Here is a 17,018-nt window from a genome sequence, read left to right as displayed (position 1 = left end):
TCTTATGTGTGTTGTGTGTGCTCTGCTGTTGAGTCTTGGTCTTTTTTTTTCCTTTAGTCCAATTGTTTGCAGAGGCTATCTTTGCCTATTGTGGACAGCAAGGTACAGTGGTCTGCTTGCAAAATGAGATGTGCCTCCACTCCTGCTGGAACTGAGGTCCTGCAAAATACTCAGGGGTCAGATGATGTGGTGTTGACAGGGTTTGAGCTGGTCTTCTGGGGAGGGGCCTGTAGTACCAGTACTGAGGTGGGCATGACTGAGAAGGGTAGATATGCTGAAGTATGTGTGTGTGTAGGGGGAAGGTAAGGAGTGTTGGTGCTGCACTGGTTCCCACAGGTGGCCATTGTTTATGCTGGGGATGAAGGGAGGGAAATGGTACCTGCTGGCTCCTTTGCTCCTGGAGGGGCTTCCCCATGATCCCTGTCTCTCTGGGCTGTACACTGATATGAACAGAGCAGTCTCCCTCCTGTCTGTCCCCTGCATTTTTCAAACTGCTGGTTCTATGCTGTATCTGCATGGGCTGTTTGTCATGCTATCTTTTTAAGGGCAGGGACTCCACTTCTTAACACCTCTGGGCTCTACCACAGCCAAGCCTACTGATTTTTTAAAATAATAGACTTTAAGTCCTGCTGGTTTTAAGAACTCATGAAATTCAACCCCTCTCACTTTCAAAGGCAAATATTATGTAGATTAAAGCTCCCGATTTGTGAGTTTCCCAGTGTGAAAAGTCTGTCTCTGACCTTTCTCTATGCCATTGGCTCCCTCCTTCCTGCAGAAGGCCATTGTCCATTTTGTTCCCAGACCCTTTTTACCCTTCCTACCTTATTTGATGTGGACTCTTCTTTGCCTTTAGTTGTGGAGTTTCTTGTCCCAGTCTTCAGGTCATTTCCTGGGTTATTTACACTGGCATGGATGTTTGCTAGTTATATCCAGGGGACAAGGTGAGCTTCGGGTCCTCCTTCTGCCAACTTCCCAGCCAAACTTCAAGGACTCCCTTTTGTCAGATCTTCTTTTAAATGTTTTATTTCCCAAGAATGCTTCCCATCATACTTCTTTTCAGGGCCTTCAATATTCATTGTATTCTTTTGCCAATAATCTCTTGCTCTCAGGTGCATCTTGTAGTCCTCTGTGATTTTCATGCACTGTGGGACCCATCAGCTGCCTTCTGTGATTTCCAGGCATAGTTCCAAACTATGCCACTGTCTCAGTCTATTTAGGTGAAACAGAAACATTCCCTCAGCCAGCCCACAGCTAGCAGAACAGTGCAAACAAGTTCCAGTCTGCTTTTTCCATCCCAAGGGAGGGAACTAGGAATTGGGCCATTTCTTTCCAACTGTGTCTTGTCATGTTGCAGAGGGGATTGTGCAAAGGCAAGCAAAAATCTGGAATTTCCTACCATTTTGAATGTGGCTTTACCTTGATTACACATTCACTCGATTACTGCAAATATTTGACTCTTTTTCAGAGCTCATAGAAGGTTATTTTATCAGCCTGTAGTTTTTGTTTATTTCCCTGAGGAGACAAGGGCCTGTAGTTTCCTGGTTTGCCATATTGCTCCAAATTGACTTTTGTTTGATATCATCTATGCCCTCTGTCTTCATCATTGATATAAACAATAGAGAGGTGCTCACATTAATAATGTATTTTAAAATAACCATTATGTAGGAAAGAGAGGCAATGATGGGTATTCCCAAAATAATGTCAGAGTCAGTGTCAAAAAGAAACAACTCCTTCATGCTATGTGGAAAGAAATGTAACCAGGCAGATTTTTCTCTTTATACCCATTCCTTCTCCTATAATTGAAAATGTTACCTCTTCTGGGTTATGAATATATGAATATAAGAATATTCATAAACTTAACAATTTTAAACAACTTTTAACTCTCGTAGATATGGTTATTAGATTTCAAGTCTACAGTATATTTTATTGTCTCTGTCCTCTGTAATTGCCACACACTCCCGACTTTATTCCTATAGTTGTCCAAACCTGAATTATCTTCTTATATAAATGCTCTCTATACTTAGAGGCCCATATCACACTCCGTTGTTTTCCAGACTTCATCTCTGAAAGCTCTACCTTACAAGGCCCCCTTTCATCTTTTAATTCTTCTTACAGGCATTTATATACACTGGAACATTTAGCTACTGAAGCAGATTGAGCAGGAACTCCTTGGGGTGATAGTGCAGATATCAAATACACTAGCAAATTCTTGATCTAAGACACTGCTATACTATAAAAGATGTAGAAACCAGGTAACTGAAAATGAGGGATCAGGTAGAAAAGGGGACTGCCTCAGGAATTCTCCACAGTGAGAAGGTATAGGAGGGAAGAATAAGGAGTAAGGTAAAGTCCAATGCTGAATACTTGCCCAACCATAGTTTTACCAGGGACCCTATTCTTCCCATAAGTATTATTTTCATCTCAGATTTCTATTTTTGTATTGCTTTAATTTCATATACCTGGCAGATGAAATCAGATCTTCTTGGTTGTATGAAGATGAACTCATGATTCTATGTATGAAGTAATGTGTTGGTTCAGTACTAGGATTGCTTTTTTCTTTCTGGAGAAGTGAAAAACATATATTACATAAAGTCGAGTTTGACATGTACTTTCTCACCTTATTGGCATACTTTGCACTCGAATCTAAACTATAATAAAAAAAATTCTAGAGATTATTTAAAAGATGAATCTCTTAATTCTAATGAAAAGGTCTCTTCCCAAAATAATTTTTTTTTCTTTGGAAATGACTCAGTGCTGATGATCTATATTTTATGTTGGAGTTTGAATAGTTTTTAATATAAATTTAAACAGTATTTGAAGAATATAGTTTTCCATTTCTGTACTTTACAAATATTTTAAATCTTATTTTACTGAGTACAAAAAGAAAAAGAACAGAGACATAAGTCTGGTCAATTCAGAAGTATTTCAAGTCAACCATCTTAATATGTACTCTGTTGGGAAGTCATGTGATTTCATGACCATATTTTTTATGAGTATATCTTTAATATGATATTTCTTAAAATCCCAAAAAGCTACTATTATTGGGATTATTGTTCATATAATCCATTTTGAGTTTTTTTTTTAAAGATTTTATTTGAAAGAGAGAGAGAGCACGAGCAGATGGAAGGGCAGAGAGATAGAGAGAACCAGGATTCCTGCTGAGCAGAGAGCCCAACACAGGGCTCCATCCTAGGACTCTGAGATCATGACCTAAGTTGAAATCAGGCACTTAACCCACTGAGCCACTCAGGTATCCCTCCATTTTGAGTTTTTCAAATGTTATGCTATAATATTTCTTTAGTTATCTATGAAGCCAGCATTTCTGACTATAAGGCTCAAGAAAATTATTCTGAAGACTGCATCTGGTCATGAAATCACAAATAGCTTCCCAACAGATAGATCAGAATATGCATTAAGATAATTTACTTGTTAAGCTTCTGAATTGAACAGAATTGTATCTCTTTTCTTTTTCTCTTGTTCATCTCAGCTTTTATACATACCCAGGAATCATGTCAAGTGGATACACAATAGAATTTTCTTACCAGGATATCCTAAATCATATACCCTTTCCAAAAACAGGCTTTGGTACCAGTTTTTGGACAATGATCACTGAAATTCAGACCACCATTTGAGGGGTGTGATTTTAGCGACAATAGCTATACCCCATGAAAAGAGTGGAGCTTATGGGTTGGTTATAAGGGTGACATTTAAAATATTTTGATTAGCTTGTTAATTTGGGGCATGTTGGCTAAGTAACTAAATAAGCTGGCTACGTAGCTTGCCCAAAGTACACATAGCTATTAAGTGAGAGTCAGGATTTAGACCCAGACGATCTAAATTTGTATGAATCTTTTTTTTTTTTTACTTCTTCCTACATTGACCCAATGTCTAGTCCTATCCTACCTGTATAAGTTTTCTTTACACAAAATATTCAATGGATATTTACCAGCCAAAATACAAAGGGACTGAAATTTATTAAGTTATAGATTAAATAATTAGCTTACATTTCTTTTCAATGGTTTATATTTTATGTTCTCCTTGGGCTTCTAATTAATTTAGGTCTCTTTCCATTATCTGCTTTCCCTCCGTTGAGTTTCATGGGTTCATCTGTTAATGATTTCTTTCATACCATAAATATTACTAGGCTTAGGAGGAGACTGGAACCATTTTAGTATTCATTTATGACTAATTAAGATACATTCTCGGACAGAATTTCTGAAGATCTCTACTCTTTCCATTGATATCAGTCACTGACAGCTATGTTTTTCATTCACCTTATTCTGTGGTTTTTTCTCCTGAGAGTCCGTTTCAGTCATGGTTGCTGAGCATGTGGCCATGTCAATCTCAGCAATAGCTCTTTTAACTTTTCTCTCTTTTGGTTCTATTATATGATTTGAGGTTGCTTCAGTACTTTCAATATTTACACTGGATGTGGGCTGACAACATTTGCTTAGAGACAAAAACTTTTTCAGGCTGCTTGTGCTTATTGTTGGCTTGGGAGAGACAACTTTGCTTTCTACTGGCTTCATGGCTTCTTTCACTTGGTCTTCAAATTGTTCTCTTAAGCATTCTTCTTGTACAATCTCTTTTAAAACAACTTCATCTTCAGACATTAGTTCCTCTTCTATGGTACTTGCTGAATCTTCTTGATCAATATCATGAGCTACTAACCGAATGATAAGATCTTTTTTGTTCTGAACATCTTTTAAAAGCTCTACCTTGGTGATATCAGGCTTTCTTATATTCTGAAATGAATTTCTGCAAACAGCCTGGAATTGAAGGTACATTGCATATTAAAATCAAATGCCTCAATCAATTTCCTGTGGTTCTATTATAATTTAACTACTTTAATATGATTTATAGTTTCAGTTTAAAGAGTATTATCTTCAAATGCCACTATTTGTATATTAACAATGTTTTAAAAAGAGGAAACAAATGAAAGTTATGAAAAATATTTGTGGTGTCTAGCATTTCTTTTATATTCCAGAGATCATATTAATCTATCAGAACTTACTCCAAAGTGTAGAGGAACATCTAACACTGGTTTCTTTTCTTTTTTCTTTTTTCTTAAACTTAAATTAAACCTAAATTTTGTTGCTTCATAATTTACATTTTGTTTTTTCATTGACCTTCAAAATTTTGGGACAGAATAGATACTATAATCTATTTTTCTGAAATTCTAGATAGGCAATCATAGAGAATCCTAAATGTACGTATAGTCAATAAAAAAAAAATCAAGATATTGTCTGATCTTGGCTTTTAAAAATGATGAATAACCAGACTTGTGAAGGTCTTTGACTCCTTAATCCTTATTCTTCCACTCCTGAACCTTTGGTTATATTTTCCAAAAGAATTGTCAAAACAAGTCTTAATTTTTTTTTACCCTTCTAGTCAAGTCTTACTTTCCATTTCTAATGTCTAAAGACAAATCAAAGAAAAGACAATTATAGATAACAGAATTTCTCTAATTTCTGTTGTTTCTGATGATACCACAGAACCTCCAAACTGACTTAATAGTCATAAACCTCAACATCATTTGTAATACTGCGAGCCAGTTTTTCAGACAATGGTGTCCTAAAAAAATATCTTCTGTGGAAAAATATAGAAACAGCTTTTTAAAGAAATTAAAACACAATCAATTTTGATTTTCTGTGTCAGTAAGGGGAATTAATGGTTTAGAAAATAAAAAATCATCCCATATGGTGTTGGAATTTATTACTGTACATAATTTTGATATGTATATGCCTAGTGTTTTGGGAATCTATACTACTCAAAACAGAAAACAAAGCCCTGTTATAGAGCCATCAAATGTCTAAGTTCTTTGATCCAATCTACCTTTCTTTTATCTCTTCTCTGTCCCAATGCTAGAGATAGACAGTGTTGATACCCAGATTGGTAAAAATCATGTGTCTTAATAGAGTTCTCTGTATCTATTTCTTTAATATACTTTAAAAAAAAAATTTTTAGGATGGCTTTTCTTCCCTTTAAAAAGACACAGGTGATTGTTTTGGTTTATTAAATATTCTCTTTCCTGCTTGGTGTGGTCTACAAATGACTTAAATAAAGAGAGGCAATGACTAAAAGTAAGATTTGTGACAGAAAATTCTACAGATAATTAAAAACCAATTTTGAGTAATGTTATTCTACAGTCTGTTCACACAAATTAAACCCCCAAAGGGTTATTTGTATATAAATGAAGACTGCTAAATAATATGCTAATAGAATGATAAGAACACATATATAATAACAAAACTTAAGGGTGAAAAGGACTGTCCTCTGATCCAAAAAGTTTAGGGCAAAGAAGATTAAATTATGCCTCAGTTCATGATGATCTCAGTATTTGAGTATGAAAACATAAAGCACTAATTAACATATTTACCCGCCCTAAGTCTTAGTTCAGTGTATTGCAGAACAGCATTGGAAAAAAATTCAAGTTTATGCTCGAGGGAGAAAAGGTCTACAAAACTTTGCTCCAGGCCACAGATTATTTCCCTAAGTACACTCAGTTTTCTAATGAGTGAACACCATCAATATAAGGGGATTTGACAAAAATCAAAATGTGTAGGTCAATGTAAATGTATAGGCCAGACAATCTTTCTGTCCTCAGTGGTATAGTTTCCATGTAACAAGGACATAGTTTTGATATTTTAAAGTCCTACTTAGTTTAATGTATTTGGGACCCTAGTATGGAGCTTTAAGGCAGAGCTAGGTCCATAGCAAGAGGAAATTGGTTCATCAAAATGGCAGCATTAGGGTAGCTGCCCTAGGTCTAGAATACAGGTAAAAGGGGAAACTGGGCATTTACTGAGAGTATAGAAAAATTTGAAGAGGCTAATATAATTGAAGTGAAATAATAAGAAACCAGTATAATCTAGGATTTTTAGTGGAATGTTTATTAACAAATGTTGCTCAAAGTAAAAAGATTACCACTGTATAAGCGATAAGTTTGAGAAATTAAACTGTTTTAAATTTTTGTAGATAGTTTTTGAAACCTCATCTATCCTGATATTCCATTAACTGGCCTTTTAAAACTGCTTTTGATATCCACAATAAAGAACTTACAGGAGCTATGCAGGATTGTGTCTCTTCTGAATTGGCAATTGAAGATTATAAATAGTCAGCCTTATTTTACTATCTTTTTTTTTTTTTTTTAAACAACAACAGCACTATGAACTGATTTTCATAAGAAAACTTGCCTGAGACCTTTAGAGTGAGCCCCTAAGCTGATATGGCAAGTCCCAGTAAATTATATGACTATATGGATGAACCCATGCAACCAGTTCTTCTTTAGGGCTTGATAGTAACAACAAAAATGCATTCCCATATGCCTGTTGGAGGAAGGGAATCACAGAACCACTATGTCTCACTATTCACTTATGTTTTTACTATTGCTTTTGCACTTACCTCAAAGGGTTTTACATCCAGTCGTCCCAACTTATTCAACGAGGAACGTCTTTCTCTCTTTATCTTTTCTATATTGGATGTGTCTGGTAAGGAGTAGCTTCTCCCATTTATTGATGCCTTTCTCAGTTCTGTTATACTATGTCCAGTGTTTCTTAAACACTCCATCTTGAGTTTCTCGAGAGGTTGAGTTTTTACAGAAATTACTGCTAAGTGTTCGGAGATAATTTCTGGATCTATTTTGATGGGTTTATTCCCAAAATGAGGAACTATTTTGATTGGAGAATTTCCAGTTGAATCTTGATATGACTCTTCTTCCTCTAACTCATGTGTTATATCAATAGCAGCATGCTTTTGGGCCTTTTGAATAATTCTATCAACATCCAGATTTCCAAAGAAATTAGCATTTGAATTCTTTCTGGTAACTGTATCTAATGGAAATTGTGAAACTCCACTAATAATAAAACTAGCCACTTTTCTAGGGAAAACAGTGTTTGTACATTTTATATCATCATAAAGTTCTTCCTGGGTTCCAGACTGTTGGAGTACATTACTATAAATAGAATCAATAACCTGAGAAATCATTTCTATACTTTCTGGATTTAAAAGGTGTTCTTCAGGATTAGCAGCAACAAGATTAATATTACTTTGGGAAATTTCAGCTGTCACAGATTTTGTCAGTTGAGATGCGATTTTATTTAATTCGGGCTTTGATAAATTTCTTGCATCTTTACTTGAGGCACTTGGCAACTTTACTATCTTAGCCAAAAATAAGGCCATTGCTTCCTCTAAAAACCTGGCATCTAACATAGAACCTTTTTTGGATGAAGACTTTTCCTGAGACTTAAATTCATCAGCAGTTTTGAGCACTTTTTCCATAATTTTGACAGCTTCCAGAACTAATCCTGAACTTGATACTTTGTCCTCTACTTGAGGTTGAAATTCAGAATTAGAAATTTCCTTCACCATTAAAAGACCTATTATATCAGAGAGGACATTACTTTTACCCATTAAGTCTTTAAATACAGAAGTGTGTGAACCAGAGTGCTTTAAAACACTGGCATAAACAGAATTAACTACTTTTTCAATAGTTTCATTGTTAGCTAAAGGTACAGTAGGGAATTCCTTGGCTGGTGATACAAGTTTAATCTTATTTTTGGAGATAAATTCTTGTATTGAATTTAATATTTTTGAGCTTATTTTTTGCATGTCAGTTTCTAGAGATTTGGTTCTTTCCTTATCCACTTTTGGAAACACAGATAAAAGTTTTGATAAAAATTTTACAGCAGTTTCTTCTATTATATTATAAGGCAGTATACGAACATGTGATGGTTGAGGCTGGAGAGCATCAGGAGTTTGGATAACATCTTTAAGAATATTTTCAACAACACTGTCAACTTCTGCACACTGATGTGGAGTTAGCTCTCCAGAAAAATAGTTTTGCAATTGACTGCCAGTCACTTCTTTCAGAACTAAGTCAACTATTGTTTCTGAAAGGATTCTGCATCCGCTGGCTACACAATTTTGTATTATCTCTTGTGATCCATACTGTGACAAGAGATTATTATAAATGGAATGAATCACTAATTGAATAATTTCATCGTCATTGGGATGTAAAGGTTCCACATATTGTATGGTCATATCTTTATCTTTGGAGATTGCTATTGTAACTGTATTTAATAATCTCATTTTAAGGAAATCCAGTTCTGTGAACCAATTGTACTCAGATGTTTCTACTTCAGTGTTGGATACTGTTGAAAAAATTTTGGCTAAAAGAGCAGAAATAACATTTTCCAAAAATTCATGAGGCAGCATGATAGTAGATGGTGGTAATGGTTGACATTCTTTGCTGGCTGTTTGTACCACCTTTTGGACCTTTCTAACAACATCCTTAGATTCCAGAGGCAAACATGCTGAAGTTGGAACCTCATCACAAAATATGAAATTAAGCTGATGTTGAAAAATTTCATTTATCACTGCACTGGTTAGTCTTCGTGCTAAATTTTCCCCATTATTTTTAATATTCTTACAGATCAAGTCTTGAGATTTATATTCCTTCAAAATATTGCACACAGAAGAATGGACTACTTTGTTAACCAGTGTTTTATCAATTCCTTGTACTTTATCTAGGAAGGGTATCTTATTTGATGGTAGTGTTTCAGTCATTTTATGCATAAGTGGCACTTTATCCACGAATAGTTTGTTAATGTTGGATGATGTTTCATCTGTAGTTGTTTCTTTTTGCCTGGGAAGTGCTTTAGGAACTGATGACACTTTATCAACAGGTGGAAAAAACTGATTTCCTTTATGTGGCCTAAAAACCTTAATTTGAGCATCTGAAAATTCCTTCAACAGTGACTCCATAAATTTCATAGCTATGTCATAAAGTTCAGCTTGATTTTTACCATCATCACTTACATTTTGACATCTGTCACCTATTCGTGTTTCTGATGATGAAGAAAAGAGCAATTTGTTAACCATCTCGATGATAACATCTTCTAAAAATTTAGCAGGAACAATTCCAGGTTTACCTTTTGATGGGTATTGAGGACTGTCTGACTTACTAGGTTCATTTTTAATCTCCTTATTTTTCAAATTTTCTGATTTTTTCCCTCTCTTACTCTCTTTCTCTTTTTCTTTCTCTCTCTCTGTCTCTTTACTTCTTTCTGTACTTCTCACTTTCTCTTTTTCCTCTTTCTCTTTGATTGGAAGACTGTTAATTGAGAGGGATGAATCTTTTGTTGAAACAGACTGTGTAAAATCTTGGCGAACTTCTTGAATTACATGTGATGTTGTATCATTTAGGGGAGTTTGGGGTTTTGAATAGTCTGCTGATTCTGGAGAAGGATATAATACTAAAATATTGTCATAAATGTTTTCAATGACATTTTGAACGTATTCATAATCTGAGTACTGTTTCTCATTTATATCTGTTTGAGATGAAAGGTTTTTTTCATCCTCTTTTTTTGGCTTTTGGATAACTGTTTTCAAAATATTTTCTGTCGTGGTCTCTGTATTCCTCACTTTGGATGTCAAGGATAACTGAAAGGGCTTGTCTTCCTCTTTTGATGTATTTTCCCTTGTTTTGTCAATCTTCTTTTCATTGTTTATTTCAAAATTTGGTCCAGGTATTTCTTCCTCATATACTGTAACATCAGTAACTACTAGAGATTGTGTGTGTAACTTATTACCTTGTCTCCTCTCATCCTTTGAAGCTGATATGCTTATCTTCTCAATTTCATTATTTTTAAGAGTTACCCTCAAATCTGGTTCCTGCCTGTCTTTATGTTTCACACTAGTAGTTGGGCAAGTGACTCCTGATACATTCTCGTATTTTATTGAAATTTCCATTTTATTTTCTGTCTCTTTATTTTCATTTGTCACATTTGCAGCGGGCACTGATAACATGTTATTCATGTTGCTTTTCATAATTGTAGTTATAGAGGTAACTACTGGATCTTGAATGTCACCTTTTTTCATTGATGTCTCTTCAGTTTTGAAACTTTTCTTTCTACTTATTGTACTGCTATCTATTTCCAAAGTGTCTGACACATTTTTCTGGCCTGTGGTTACAGAAGTGTATTTATATGATTGTTTTGGTAAAGCAAGTTCATTCCCTTTCAAGCAACTGTTTATCTGTGTCGAGGTTTGCTGTGGTAGGTGCTGAACCCTTTGGGTGATGTTATCCGGATTTAGAAATGAAAAGAAGGTGGAAGACCAGTCTCCTGAAAAAAGTGGTTGAATCTTGAAAGCAGAGATTGCCTTCTGAGCTAAAGCAACAATCATTTCTGCTACAACGTTATTTTTGTCATCCTGAATATCACTAGAGCCATATTTTCCTATGAACTGATCATATACAAAATTGGATATCTTGTCAACTGTTTCTTTATCAATTGGTGGAAAAGAAAACATTTCCTCAGCATTTGGTAGAACTTTAATTTTACTTTTCCTAAATTCTCCTATCAGAGAATTTGCAAATTTTATAGCTAAGCCCACAATGTCAGGCTCTAGCGTTTCTTTTTTCTTAGAATCTTCAGTACTACTTGGAAGAGAATAAAATTTATGAACAAGGTCAACAATTACATCTTCCAAAAATGTAGCTGAATATAGGGCAGGCTGTGTCTTTTCTTTACCAGGTTTACTAAGTACAGGCTTTTGCCCATATTCAGATACATCACTGGAAGATTCTTCATTATGTAAAAATGGCTGCAGATGATGATCCATGATTTCCTTCATGATGAATCCAGCTATTTTACTGAGGAATGAGCCTCCTTTTTTGTCTGCACCTTTCTGTACTTCAGCTTGAAATTCAGATTTTTTCAAAATATTATTACATATAGAGTCAACCAAATTCTCAATCATTTCTAATTGCATAGTTTCTGCATTCTCCTCTGCTGTGGCAAGACGGATCTCATGTTCAGAAATTTCTTTGATAATTTCATCTGTCAGCTTTGAAGTTGCATCTACAAACTCATAATCTGAGGTAACTTCTTCCTCTTTTAGTTCACTTTCAGTGTCAGGTGAAGGGAAGATATGCACTAGAAGCTTGTAAATCATATCTTCCAGAAGAGAACGAGGCAGCACAGTAATACATGATGGTAAGGTATGGCTATCACTTGTGATTACATTGAGCACATTTCTGATGATATTATCAGCTTGCGGGGAAGAATAAGAAGAAGACACTAATTCTCCAGAAACTAATGATTGCACCTGATAATCATAAATTTCCTCTAATAGCAAATAATATATTTTTCTTCCAAAACAAACAGTGTCACTTTGTATAGCCCTGTATACTTGAATCAGAGATTTATATTCATCTAAAATTTTTTCATAAATAAGGTTGACTGTTTTTTGAACAATTTCTTTATATCCTTCTGAAAAACGCATATCATCATCAAAGTTATCTGCAACTAAAATCTCTGATGTGGTAAACTCCTGAACAATTGAGTTTACTAAGGTTGTAACAATGCTGGTAATTTTGGTTTTTACTGTATCTGGGTTTTCAGCAGCCAAGAAATTATGTGAGAATGCATAAAGGAGTTTACATAAAAGCTCAGAAATTACTTCCTCCAAAAAGAAAGCTGAGTTCACAATGAAGGACAACTCTCTTTGTTTAGGATCTGCTACATTCTGTTTATCTGTTTGATCAACTGCAGATGAAACAAGAGTTTTATCTCCAGATAAAAATGACTGAAGATGGTGGTTAAAGATTTCTTTTATTATAAAACTTGCTATTTTTGAGACAGGTATGTTACTTATACCTTTTTTATCTTTTGTAAGAGATTGGTATAAATTTGAATATGAAAGATCAGCATAGATAGAATCAACCATAGACTGGATATCTTTTTCTGAAATCATACTTTGTTTTTCATTTCCATGTTTAATAATACATATTGCATGTTTTGAAATTATTGACATAATTTCATTTATCAGTTTTATGACTGTATTACTTAGATCTGATTGAGTAGTAGTTGGGTGTTCTGTTCTGCATGCCAATGGACTCATCTGAGATATAAGCTGAGTGACAATTTTTTCCAAATGAGTATGTGATAACATGGTAGTATATATTGTTGATGTCTGCCTTTGAAATCTTGATTTGGTAATGTTACATTGAACCCTCTTCATCAAAACTTTAGTATTGAGTTTGGAGTGTGACTTTAAAGGAAGCTTTCTTACAAGGTTTGGATGAATTTGGAAATCAAAAGTTTCAGCAAGGATGATTTGGGTTATCCTTGCAGCTAATGTCTTTGGGTCATTTAGAAAATCTTTGTCAGGTGTTATTTCCATCTCATATTCTTGCAGCAGTTTGCTGTACACCTTATCAATAATGTTCTTGACTATCTCTCTCTCCACTGGAGGCAAACACAATTGTTCCTCAGCATTTTCTAGAATGCTAACTTCAAAGTTTGAGAATTCCTCTGCTATCAAATGTATGAGTTTCTCAGCTTTATCAAACAGTTCATCTTCTGAATCTCTTACTGGTTTTGTTTGTACAATGCCTAATACCCTGTGGAGTATTTTGCTTAAAACCCCAGAGACTACATCTTCCAAAAAAGTTGAGGAATAAACAGTGGCATAAAACCACTGCTTTTTCTTATTGTCCAAATATGTGTATGCTGAAGAAGGTAATAAATTTCCATCCACAAATGGCTGAAGATGTTGTTGACAGATATGTTTAATGATAAACCCTGCTATTCTATCAATAAAAATATCACTACTGCTTGTGATATTTTGCTCAAATGGTTCTTGAGACTCAGAGTTTTGTGAAATATTTTTGAATACTGAGTCAACGAGATGCTGAACATCATCTTCTGAATAAACAAACTTAGTTTCTTCTTCATTTTTGGAAAATCGAATTTCATGTTGGGAAATTTTCATCCTAATATCACTGATTATCTTTGAAGCAATTTCATTGAAATTTGCTCTAGATCTGTCTTTTGGAGTTTCTCTGTCTGGAACAATGCTAGATGCAGAAGGAAAGATTCTAGATAATAGTACTCTTATCATGTCTTCTAAAAACGTGTATGGAAGCAAAGTGTTATATGGAGATAAACTCTGACTTGGCTTGGTAGATTTACTGATGTTACCAAGAATGTCCTGAACAATATTCTCAGCCATTGAAATTGAATGAGAAGATGATGACAGATCGCCAGAGAAGAGTGGATGAAGAAGGTAATCTGAAATAGCTGCTATAATTAAATTGGTAATATTTTCCACAAAAATATCACTGTCTTTAGACTCTTTATCAACTTCGGGGTCTAGCCCATGCTGTTTTAAAACATTTCTATAAATTGAGGTGACAAGTTCATCCACAATATCTATATTTACAGAGGTATAAGATTGTTCTTTGTCATCATATAGAAAGTGAATTTTAGCTTTGTTAAAATGGCTATTTATTGAGTTTACTATTTTTTGGGTCATATTTTCCAGTTCAATTTCAGTGTCGTGCTTTGGATTAAAAATCTTTGATAAAAGTCTGGCAACAATTTCCCCTACAAATGTCTCTGGATAAATACCTAAGGGTGATGGTGTCTGGAATCTGTGTGACTCTCTGACTTCATTAAGAACCTGCTTAACCATATTTGATACTGCATCCAATGGAGTCTTTGGACGAGGTAAACCTTCTCCACACAAAAATGGCTGAAGATGATTTTCAATAATCTCTTGGATAATAAAACTGGCTATTCGGTCAGTCATAATTGGGCTTCGGCTGACTAGACTTTTCTGTATTGAAACAAGAGACTCAGACATTTGCACAATATTACTATAAACAGAATCCACCATCTTCTGGAGGTTTTTTCCAGTACATAGATACTGATTATCATATGTAGTGAACCAAATTTTATGTTTTGAAATGGCCGATATAACCTTATTTATTATACAGGTAGACATTTCATTGAAATCAGAACTCATGAAATATTTGTTTCCCAAAGGGGAAGCCTTGTTGGGTAAAGGAATGAGTTGAGATAAAAGTCTTCGGATGATATCTTCCAAAAATGAGTGAGACAACATGGTGCTGTAGCTTGTTGAAGACCTAAACTGGGAAGTAAATTTTCTCATGTTATTTTGAAGTTTCTGCAATATAATTTCAGCTTGGAGAGGGTAATAGGAATTTGGAATGAGCTTTCCTCTGAAGCAAGATGGGAGTTGGTAATCTAAAATCTCTGACAATATGCCATTAGTTATTTGTTCTGCTATTGAGGTATTGTCACATGCTTGATTATCATCACAGGTCACTTTCACTTTATATTGCTGTAAAACATCATAATAAACTGAGTCAACAATTCTACTAATAGTTTCTTTATGGATTGGTGGAAAACACAGCCTTTCTTCAACATTCCGTAGAACGGTAACTTGTGCCTTATTAAACTCATTGACTACATTGTTAACAAATATTGTATTCATCTCATAGAGCCAGTCCTCAGTGATATTTTTGTTTTTGTCCCACAGTGAAGTAGAGAGATTAAAAAACAGTTCTGAAATTATTTCCTCCAAAAACGTGGCTGAGTACACACCTGTATTTATATCTCCTGGATAGAGCTTATTATGGATGGGTATTGAATCCACATCTTTTGTTCCCTGTCTTTTGAGAGGTGACACAGAGGCGGAATTTACTGAACATTTCTTGCCAAATGGTGCTTTTACTTTGGAGCTAACCCCACTGGGATTATTCAGGGATCCTGTCAAAGCATTACCATTGTAACTCATGAATCCTAAAAAGGCTTTATCTTGTCCTAATTCTGTTAATTCTGGCCCTTTTGCATTTATGAAACTAGACTGCATTTCTTTTCTTGTATACTTCAAAGGCTTATTTGCAGAAGGTGGACTTTGGGGGAGTTGTACACTGTGACATAGTTTGTCCATCAATGATTTAACCAAGCTGTGGGAAATAACAGTAAGCATAGAGTCTGATGATAATAAATCTTGATCCATTTCTGCCAGATTTTCTAAAAAGTCTGACATATAATCTCCTTGAAATTGTTCACAGTCCATTTCTCCCTTACAGAAATCAAATTCTTCATCTTCTACACTTTGCAGTGTTTTTAAAAGTTTACATTCTTCTGCTGATATTTCATTGGAAAGAGGGCTATTATCAAGTAAAACAGTGTTTGTGCATTTTTCCAAAAGTGTTCTGATAAGTTTCTCACACACAATGTTAAGAAGAAAAACTGATTTGGGGGTGAGGCCTAAGTTATTTCCAAGTAGGCTATTACTTTGCTGATGATCTGAGGATGGAAAAAATGTTCCTGCTTTTTTATCAGAATTCATGGCTTCGCTTGGATGTTCATCTGGTAAAAATAAATCTAAAACAATATTAAAAACTTTATTGACTACTTCTTTGGATTCACGAGTTTTTAGGGTACCAATCAGATTGTCTAACTTACATGCCAGATAATTTAATTTACTTTTTTGAAGGAGATGATCAGTTTGGTAATTAGATGATTTCCGATCTCTGAAGCCTTTCTGTCTTTCCATGGTATTTGTTTCATTGCAAATGGTCACACTATTTCTTCTAAACATGGAAAATGATTTTTCTCTTCCATTGCTTTCAAGATGATGGTTTATTCCTATTTCTTTGGACATTACATGAATCACTCCTGTTAAGAGATCCTGAAAGAGATTATCAAAGTCAGCAGAAGCTGCTCTTGGGCAGTAAATATACTTTGTTTTTAAAGGAAACATTTGCTGTGCATTGTCAACCTCTATAATGTTACTGTTAAAAAGGATTTCAGTAACAATATCAGAAATTCTTAAAGCAAGTTCTCCAATAGAAATTGACCTGCTTTCAAACGTTTGAGAATCAATAGAAATAATCCTATTAAATCCTACATTTTGGCTTTCCAGTATTTTCTCCCTTTCTCTACTATCTTTGGTGTTACCAGAAATGCTTGAAGTTAAATGGCAAATGATAGACTCAGTGAGATGTTCACAAAGTTGATTAAGTGAAGAATCATTGTAGATACTTCTTAGAGGCTGTTTTGATTCACATTTTTTCCTTGACAATGTAGAAATAATGGACACCTTCTCCTCACTGGAAACTGGAAGAAAAATTACCATTTTTAGCATGCATAAAGAGAAATATATAAAATTCAATATATTGATAATTATTTACATTT

The 17,018-nt window shown here is 34.6% G+C and overlaps 1 protein-coding gene across 3 annotated transcripts in view; it reads right to left on the bottom strand.

Moving 5' to 3' along the window:
- Positions 1 to 17,018, bottom strand: part of FSIP2 (fibrous sheath interacting protein 2) — a 94,638-nt gene that overhangs the window by 20,824 nt on the left and 56,796 nt on the right. For all 3 annotated transcript variants that reach the window (XM_032356165.1, XM_032356164.1, XM_032356166.1), the window contains 3 exons: positions 7,405 to 16,940; positions 4,275 to 4,769; positions 2,460 to 2,560 (listed from right to left, as the gene is read on the bottom strand). In XM_032356165.1, the coding sequence (XP_032212056.1) occupies positions 2,460 to 2,560; positions 4,275 to 4,769; positions 7,405 to 16,940 (10,132 nt within the window). The remainder of the gene's footprint in view (positions 1 to 2,459; positions 2,561 to 4,274; positions 4,770 to 7,404; positions 16,941 to 17,018) is intronic.

The sequence above is a fragment of the Mustela erminea genome, chromosome 8 (assembly GCF_009829155.1).
Source record: "Mustela erminea isolate mMusErm1 chromosome 8, mMusErm1.Pri, whole genome shotgun sequence".
NCBI classification, from domain to species: domain Eukaryota; kingdom Metazoa; phylum Chordata; class Mammalia; order Carnivora; family Mustelidae; genus Mustela; species Mustela erminea.
The sequence above is the reverse complement of the archived record's forward strand: the minus strand, read 5'-3'. Positions and strand labels throughout refer to the sequence as shown.